Raw genomic sequence first — 9,444 nt, forward strand, 5'->3', positions numbered from 1 at the left:
ACGAATGTTCCTTATTAAGGGATACAATGGGACTGTGAAGTATTTGGCCCTATACATGCTTCGCACCCCATTTCACCCTTTGATTACTTTGTTCCCGAGCATCCAGTGTTGAAATTAGCAAGATGGTTGTTAGTCTTAACAATTATGTGCACACGTTGACAAAACTGCACACGAAAGAGCCAGCAGTCGCATAGCCGTTTCGCTAACCATAAGTCGAAAAACAAGAGTTGCGGACAAATCGGTTTCCGTCAGTGGTGAAGTAAACAGACCTTGTCGAAGATCGCTGTACACAAAGTAAGTAACCACCTTGCCAACGTATTCTTCTTCCATTCTGACACTAAGGACAAGTGCCATAAATGAGGTATGTGCAGTCAAAACACCATCACGATTGTGCTAATGGATAGGTAAATCAGCGCGAAACGACACCGCTAGAGTAACGAGTACAGCTCCCACATCTTATTACAAGAAATGACAGTACCCTAAAGCAAGTTCCGTGTTTAGTTTTGATTTGCCAGCAAAAACGATAACACCCAACACCTCACCGCTCTCACTAAAAACAAGCAAAGATCGAGCTCCCATTACCATCCGTAGAGCCGGCCATCGATGTATATCTTAGGCTGCCGTCGCAGACATTTGGTTGACGGTAAGCACTGTTTTCTTTGAATAAAAAAATATTAACGGCTTTAAAAATAGGCAGATTGGCGTTACTGAAATACTAGTAGTCCCTTGACCGATACATCTAGACGCTCAAGTGAAACTTTGTAAAGTACGCTATTACAGTGAGTGTGCAAATTTGCAAGCCTGGATGATTCCAGAACGGCGTGGCTGCTCTGAGTGTTATGCATATATTCAGTAAAAGTGCGACAAAGTGGGTTGCAAAGGTATTGAGACTTAGAAGAAAAATCTTCCTCAACCAGACAGCAACACTGAATGGCCTCATATTTCAGTTTAACCTTCGGGTGAATCTGGGCCAGCTGGTCAAGAAACCATTCTTGTAAACAGTCGGTTTGATTCCCGATTGGATGGCTGAATAAAAATTACTCTACGCCGGTCGTGAGTAGTGAAGTTATAATGGAATATATGGATGGGCCCACAACTTTGTCATATGATTTATATTACAAAGATGAGATTAGTTCCCCTTTGGGGAATTAACTGGACAGTCCTTCAGTAGACGTGGGTTCGTGTCATACATAACAAGTTGATTGCACTTAAAAGAAAGAGTACGGAAGGTCCTAGCTGTGATCTGAAGACTGCGTGTGATGCAGAGACAACTTCGAAGTAATGGGATGCTCTCATTCACATTAGCGTCAGCGACAACATGAAACGGAGGGGCATAGCTAAACGCCTGGGATTCAACAACACAGGACTGCTGCAGGACTTTTTCACAGTAACGAACTCAACACAGTATACAAAACTGCCTACCACCGCAAGGTAAGAATCCACAAACCCAGATATTTGTCTGGGTTTTTGTTTGATTTCCATTCTCCTGAAATACTACCCCGGGAAGCTGACAAAGGACAGCGGAACCATCTGCCCACATCTGTTCGGATATGAATGAGAGTAGACTTTCATAACTTCCATTCTGACAGAAAGGTTATGGGCTCTGAAGTTTGACAACCCAAATCATTGTATCAATGGGATTATGCGCACCTTTTCTCTACCCAGGAGAATCGGACAAAAGTATCGAAAATGTTTTATATTAGGTCGATAATACAGAATGATAGTCAGATAAAATAGGAGAGGTCAAAACGGTTTCCCACATTTTCTGTGCATACAAAATCCTAAAAAAAAGAATATTGTTAGCCGTGCTTTAAACTAACAGATAAGTTACCATTTCTTTTCCGTCAATTTCGGCATCATATGTTGCCTCGGCGTGGATAAAATTGCTTCTTGCAAGGATTTGACTGAGGCAGAATAAGTTGGGCAACCAACAGGGGAATTACCTGGAGATAGAGGGAATACGTAAAACGTGAGTGTGAAAGAGAAGGGAAATGACCAAAAACGGCGCATGCGGCCAAGATGTTTGTAAGGCGTCTGAACACGGAAACCACTGGAGCTGGAACGCGGGTTGAATAGCCCAGGTCCCCTCAGCTACTCTTATCGTGAGTTTATTACTATGTAATATGACGTGAAAATAGTCAAAATATCGCAAGTGTCCAGGAAAGCAACACAAATAGCGCTTTCGATCGAGAGTATGCTGGCCCCTGATAAACTATCCCAAAGTGGGCATCTGCATACACAAATGTTCGCAGTTCGTCACACCAACTTAACGTGAGAGTGACCAAGCAACCAATTTGTTTGTATTAGGACAGTCTCCATGTTGTTGAATTTTTCTTCGTTTCGATACACCCCATAATGTTACGTCAGTCCGTAAAATAAACTGCGCTCATTAGGTGTTCCCCATTATATTAATAGGAAGTCTCTTTAAACAGTGCAGTGACCGTTTTCCAGCTGTAAGCATCAAGCCACGGGATTAGATACGAGTTATGCTCATTGATAAGTAAAAAAATCGTCCAGCTGTAGCACCCTTTCGGTGCCTAAGTGCCATGACACGAGGGCTGGGATACTGCCAGGTTGCCCAAGCCTAAACAGGGGAAGTCGAGATGAAGGGGACGGGATCGAACCACGAACCTTACGGTCACTATATTCAACCTCTAACCACTGAGCCATCTCGCCTTATGTTTATAAATAGGAGAATCTGACCCTCATTTAACTAAAGACTTCTTGAACTGGTGGGTTATTCCAGGTTATGTCTCTCGCAAGCCTTTGGTTAAGTGTAAAAACAGCTCTATGGGAAACTCGTATACCTTGTTGCCAAAACTCCCCCCGATCTATCTTGGTAAAGTACCTCTTCACAACTGGTAACAGGTCGGATTCAGAGCCTCTGTTATGAAGATAAAACCGAAGACAGGCAATTTCATTGAATAGACCCAGAGTAGTTGACCCCCGTTAGTCGGATGAAATACTCCACTAATCTCAAATTTTGATCCTACTTTATGCTGTTCTAAGACTATACTGTACCCAACGCTAGAAGAGATGTTGGAAGAACTTCCAGCATTTTAAAGAGAGGGGGTACGACAGGTAGCGTTAGCTCCGACAGGAATTTAGACTGACAAAAGTGTGTATAAAACAGATGTCGCATCAACAAAACTAATAGACACTACGGTGCTTGAAGCTAAGAATTGATGGAACGCTTAGACGAACAGAACATTAGTTGGGTTTCTATGCCTAGCACATAGTTCGAGGTGTAAAATGTGCTACCCCTCCCAGAGACTGTAATTCATTTAACTGTTTCGGTCACCCTGAAGGTTGCCAACATGGAAAGAGGCGACAACAGTCATTCGGGGCACAGCAACCACAGAATACGCCAGTGCTTGGGAGACTCGTGTATTAGGTCGAGGAGTATGCGGTCCACTGGCCTCCGCAATCATATTGCTACGGGAGTAGTGGACACTGAGGGGACACTGAGGTTCTCCGCAGCTGTCTCCCACGAAACCATTCATGTGAAAACTATTTCCGAAAACTTGTGAGATCAATCTGTTAGGAAAACACTGTTGCAAACTCACCCTCATCGTCAACGACAGGAATGAGAAACATCCGTGGATGATCCAAACGACGTTGGATGTTAAAGAAGCGTCGCCGTACTGACTGGACTTGATGAGTCATATTCGCCATCTCCGCATTTTGACGCTCCCCATCCCACAGGCTAGGATGATCCGCTGAAGCACCGTAGAGTTCACTGCCGCCCGTAGTAAGTTGAGAAGATGGATCGATCGCCAACCTCGGAACACGACAAAGCAAGCCTCTTAACTCAGCTTCAACGGCCTGTAGAATTGGATAACATTCAGCTGCTACATCAGCCTCTTTGGCATCAGACAAAGGAGGCTGTGTTGCACTGCTTGACGAACCTGCATTAACTGGACAACATGGTATAGGTCGGTGGCCACTGAAATTTAAGAGTATGAGGAGGATTTTGATGACCGATCAAGTGGCATGAAAGGAGGAGATACCAGACGAGAATGAAAACCTTATGCTGTGACAGTAAGCTACAAACGAAGACTGGGAATTCCTAGTAACTGGAGCACTTAATAAAATAAGTACAATGCAGGGCAAGGCGAGGAATGGAAAAATAGCTACCTCTCTGACAGCTGGTAGGCACTGGAAGGTCGGGAGCTTTAAGATGACCCAAGTCTAGGACTAAAGCCACGAACTTTTTGGTCTGAAACTCCCATCGTACCGTCTGCATCACCTTGAGCTCCAAAATGGTCTATCCGAAGGTTTTGCGTAAAGTAACCCCTCCAAGAAGTCATTACGAGAAGAGAAGCGTTAAGTCTATCCTAAAGCTGATCAGTTCCCAGAGGGGTAGTAGATTAGGTTGTTACCGCCGTTTGGCAGGGAGTGCATCTTGAGAGGATACTGTATGGACCCCTCCGCCCCTGAAGGGACACTAAGAAGTAATACAGTATTTAGAGACGAATTGCAGCAAGATCACTCTATAACGCTCACCTTTGGGATTCCGTGATTGCTAGCACAGGTGGGTCCCCGGAAGTGGGCTGAGCAGGTGTATCCTGACCCGTTGCGATAGAGGACTGAGATTGGAGGAGTCGACATTCTGTGTACGTGGAAGAAAGTAGGAGATAAATTTTCGTCTTCATGGCGGCATTGCGTACTAGGGTTATAAATCACCGAGGATAGAATCATTATTGCTTTTATGGTTGTAATGCCAGCCCACAGAACCTGCAGGATGCAGAGAAACTACCAAAAACAGTATGTTTATTTTGCACGAATAGCTGTTGCACCCTTAGGCAGTTTTTTCAATGCCCGTACAAGAAATTCACCGTCATCAAGCATTCGGCGGGAAAAAACACGTTATCTTACTTGTTCGAACTAAAAAAGACAACTTCGGACCAGTTTAGCTGGAATTACTCAGTGTACTTTCAGCGCTGAGTTAAGACAGTAGTTATACGTCCCCGACTACTCTAAATTATGTGAACAAGAGAGGAAAAAAGCGATTCATCCCCAAGTCAGTTTACAAACACTGATTTACTTAACCATACGATGGTAAAGAACAATGCTGTTGCAGAATCCATGTGAATACACACTCGACAAAACGGGAACAATCCTGATTTATTAAGTTATCAACCGTAAGACTACCAGTAAACTTCACTACAGTGCAAAGAAACTGGCAAGAAAGAACGAAGTCAATCATGAATCTAAACCGGTTTACTGACAGACGGAGCAGTTAGCTAGACGGAAAACTATTCTCCCAGATTATCAGTCAAAAATTCGTGATTCCCACTAGTATTTTCCATGTACAGAATCAGGAATGAAATAATGATAACACAGCACAAAGCACATGTGGGCAGTTCTGGGAATGCACTTAACTATGTGTTTAATCCTGACCGGATTCCCCCAGATGGACTGAGGAAAATCGATCATTTGACGTTCACGTCCAACGCCGGAAACGTTTTGGACCCTATCGGTATTTCGGACAAGCGTACTCAGTCAAGTGATGCTTAACCCAGTGGCCTCCGTCCTATTGTTGCAGCCCACTTGCATTGTGATTTCCACATACAACCCAACTAGCTGCCATTTCTTCGAATGTGATAACATGTGGTTTTCATTGTGAACAGAAGCTACTCAACACAGATAGTCTTCTTTGTGAACCTGGATAAAACGAATTTCGGTGAAACATAAACGCCACCTAAATAATGGGGCTGTTTTTTTTGTTGAGGCCAAGGTAAGAATGGTAGAAATTCGTTCACATCAATTTACACCAATTTACACCAATTTAATATGCAGACGGGTTGGAAATGCACGCAACAATCAACTTAGATTATACCAACTGATATTTGGAGCTTACTTTAGGCTATAAGAGTTAACAGTTTCGGCCGGAAGAGCGTTAACCTGCGTATTCGCTTGATCCATATGAGGCTAGTAGTTTAATTGCAAAATACCACGATATTCCACATACCGCCCCCATTCATGCAGTGATTATCACGAAGTTAGGTGGACGGTCTTGGAATGACCTAACTGGGGGGGGGAGATGGCCCAAGTGGTTACAGTGCAAATTTACTGACCGGAAGGTCCGTGGTTCGAATCCGACCTCCACCACTCGACTTCCCCTGTCTAGTCTTGAGCAACCTGGCAGCATCTCAGCCCTCGTGCTTCCTTCGGATGGCATGGCAGCTAGGCACCAGAAGGGTGCTACAGCTGAACGCCCCCATGACCTAACTTGAAAACAAACGATAGAGTGACCGTGGTTGAAGTTACATTCCCTGCTACCGTAACAACAGTACGTCCTTAGGGCATGAACTGACCCAAGAATCAAGTCAATATATGAAATCAACATTTGACATAATTATTGAAACGAGTAACCGCTGTTGTCCTACAGAGTGAAAGTGCCCTCACCGGAGAGTACCGACTGAATAATAACCATGGATTGGAACATCAGGATTGCTACTGGCAGATTGTTTGAGCCACCGAACAAATCTGACACATTTAGTACATACAGATTTATAGTTTCAGATTTGGCTACTCGGACTGTCTAGGATGAGTTAGTAGGGTTAGAAAACATGTTGGCCTCGCGGATCAACTAAATAAGTAAAAACCCCAGGCGTGAATAGATGGTAGCTAATTAGAGTGAAACCGAAGTCTAACACTTCCACAGTGACGTAAAAGTACCGCGTCATGGGAACTGGTTAAACAAATGTGAACCAAAATCAAGAAAACTACCTTGTTCCCGAGGAGCATGTGAATGGCCTTCTACAGAAGGTTGCTCCTGAAGCTCAGGTATCTGAGGAGCCACCTCATCAGTGAGTGGAGAAGAATCCGCTAAGACGACTTTGTCTGAAAGACGCTCGTCTGCAGCGACTTCTGATCCTAACGGTGTTTGACCACTGTGCAGTTCATGGGCAGAGGATAGCTGGAGTGAACTGGCCGGGTGACCGTCCTCACGCATTCCAATCCCACCAATGGAAGGATCAGAAGCCGAAAGACAAATCGATGGATTACGGGCATCTATCGCACCACAGCTGTCTCCTACGTCTGTACCAATAACATGACCCTCTCCAACCTTCAATCCACCAGAAGACATGAGCGGTTGGCGCACATTCTCCTCTGTTGTCTGAAGTGTCGCAACTGGAACCTGAGTACGGGACCTGGAGGCGAGATGAGCCGAAAGGATTTGCGGTCCAACTCCGATTAGTGCAGCCAGACGTCGATAACCAGGAAATAACATGGGAAGCAATTGTTGGCGGAACATTCTTAGTCGCTGGCGTACAACAGGATCCAGGAAAGCGGCAGCAGGTGCTTGATTGTACACGTGAATTAGTGATGCTGAATAGTCAGTAAGGGCTGAAACGGGAGTGAAAGTGGGGGAGAATTAAAGCAGATACACAAGCCTGATTAGAAGTGACGTGCGATAAAGTGGGTTGGTCAGAAAATTTAGAGGAACCACAAGCGGAATCCTGTGCCTACATAACCTGGCAAGCAGAACAAAGATGGCTATATTAGACACCGTTTGCATTCGTCGTTCGTAGCAGACACTATCCATCGCGTGTACGTAGTGAGGACGCCTCAGAGAGTCAAGCAGGTAGAATGCTGAATATTTTTTTCCAATTTTTGCAATAATGCTTCCATATTTTCAAAAACTAACTTATTTACTCCTGTATGTGAACCCCGAGTTGCATCAAAGGATTTATGAAAAATGCGCATTTTCATATCTATGGGTTTTGTGAACTATATGTTCTAAACGGGTTTGTGGTCAACAAATAAATCGCCCCTGCATAAATATCTTACAATCATCAGTGTTTCCGAAAATGAAAACCTCCATGTAAAAACGGACTCGTAAATTTGCTTGAAATAGCTCATTAGTTATTCCATAAATGTAACGAAATACACAAGAGTCACAAAGTAACAATGACATGCTTCACTAAATTTGAACAACGGACTGTATTTTTCTAAGACGGCCTTTAAGCTTGAACTCCTCCTAAGGGTGAACATTCCATCAGACAGGACGAATGCGTTTAACCTCAGTGACCTCCAGTCTGCACTGAGCGACTCGAACAAAAAATGCCGTAAGCTTCAAACGAGAACAACTTTCTGCAATCTTTGGGGTATTTGTCCCAGAGAGCCGCAACCACTGTACGATTTAACTCATGACTAAAAGGTTTCTCAGCTTCTCTTATTTGTGCGCATTGCTATCCATCTCAAACTCGATTAGTTCGAGACGGTCGAATCCCAAAAATAACAAGACTCTTTGAAAAAACTACGAAGCTCAACAAACATCCAGCTAAACCTACTTGCAGGAGTTCCAGTAAGCCTACCGAATCAGGGCCCACGGAAGCAATAAATAAATTATCTTTCCACAATTAGATGGCCAGCGACATTGCAAAGATTGACACAGTAGCCTGGTCTACAATTTCCGAGAGTCGACTGATTCGAACTAACTTTTGAGTCTGTTGAGTGCGTCCACCACGTCACCAGACTCCGACTCAAGGGGCTGTCCAGCATCTTGACTTCGAGTGTGCAACAAACCGGTTGGTCCCACCGATGCTAGCAAACCATCAGAGCCTACTCCAGCACTTCTGGGTTGTTCACCAACTGTGTCATCTGCCTCATCATCATCTTCACTTTGCGGTTGTTGATATGCTCCATTGAGTTCCACGTCCCTCTGGAGAACATCCGATCCAGCTGCACTAACCAATTTAGATGCTTGAACTTGATGTCGTGCATTCTGGTGTTTGGTTGCTATGCCATTGGGTAGACCGCTTCCCCGACGGTTTGTTTGCGACAGAACGGTGACAAATGCAGAATGTGGGAGAACAGACGGTGTGTAGACTGTTGGTTTCAGCGCGGCGGCACGATCAATCAGACGGTATAACTGAGATGGAGCTGTGCTCAGATTATCAGTGACCACCAGAAGCACATGACAAACGTTGAGGAGGAACGTAATGATCTAAAACAGCAGAAAAATCAAAGCTGACTTAAAACTAGAACTATATCGTTACTTTTTGCTCCAGTTGACCTCTGAAAAATGGACCATCAAGATCACTGCACGTATTCACAGAATACTCCTTATCCATTTTAATATGTTCTGGTATCTCTGCCCTGTTACCAACAGGTTCGGGGAAAGAAATATCGACCTTGACCACAGGAAGACGGCAGAGAATGCCATAAGTCTATATAAACCCAAAACACGAACCGGCCGTAAAGCTGTGGAGCAGTTCTAGTTTGGTACCCACTGGTTGACTAGAAGTTTTATCTGATCGAAACTGGTAATTCCAGTGTCAAAAAGGCCATACATCTTGCTTATTCTCGGGTGATCTGGTGAAAAATACAAACCTGTATTTTCACACCCTGTGTGACATGGAAGCATGGAGATTTGTCAGTTAATGTTCTAATGACTATCATACGGTGGCGAACGGCTGACTATATATATAT

The 9,444-nt window shown here is 44.2% G+C and overlaps 2 protein-coding genes across 2 annotated transcripts in view; one reads left to right on the forward strand and one right to left on the reverse strand.

The window, feature by feature from the left end:
* Positions 1-1,685: 1,685 nt before the first annotated feature.
* Positions 1,686-9,444, reverse strand: part of T265_13168 (hypothetical protein) — a gene marked incomplete at both ends in the record, with an annotated part of 11,218 nt that continues 3,459 nt past the window's right edge. The window contains 6 exons of the mRNA XM_009167538.1: positions 1,686-1,781; positions 1,832-1,943; positions 3,567-3,946; positions 4,507-4,612; positions 6,736-7,356; positions 8,452-8,959. Of these exons, the coding sequence (XP_009165802.1) occupies positions 1,700-1,781; positions 1,832-1,943; positions 3,567-3,946; positions 4,507-4,612; positions 6,736-7,356; positions 8,452-8,959 (1,809 nt within the window). The remainder of the gene's footprint in view (positions 1,782-1,831; positions 1,944-3,566; positions 3,947-4,506; positions 4,613-6,735; positions 7,357-8,451; positions 8,960-9,444) is intronic.
* Positions 6,975-9,444, forward strand: part of T265_03093 (hypothetical protein) — a gene marked incomplete at both ends in the record, with an annotated part of 5,025 nt that continues 2,555 nt past the window's right edge. Inside the window, one exon of the mRNA XM_009167498.1 lies at positions 6,975-7,045. Coding sequence (XP_009165762.1) covers positions 6,975-7,045 — 71 coding nt within the window. The remainder of the gene's footprint in view (positions 7,046-9,444) is intronic.

This window comes from Opisthorchis viverrini (assembly GCF_000715545.1).
Source record: "Opisthorchis viverrini unplaced genomic scaffold opera_v5_42, whole genome shotgun sequence".
NCBI lineage: Eukaryota > Metazoa > Platyhelminthes > Trematoda > Opisthorchiida > Opisthorchiidae > Opisthorchis > Opisthorchis viverrini.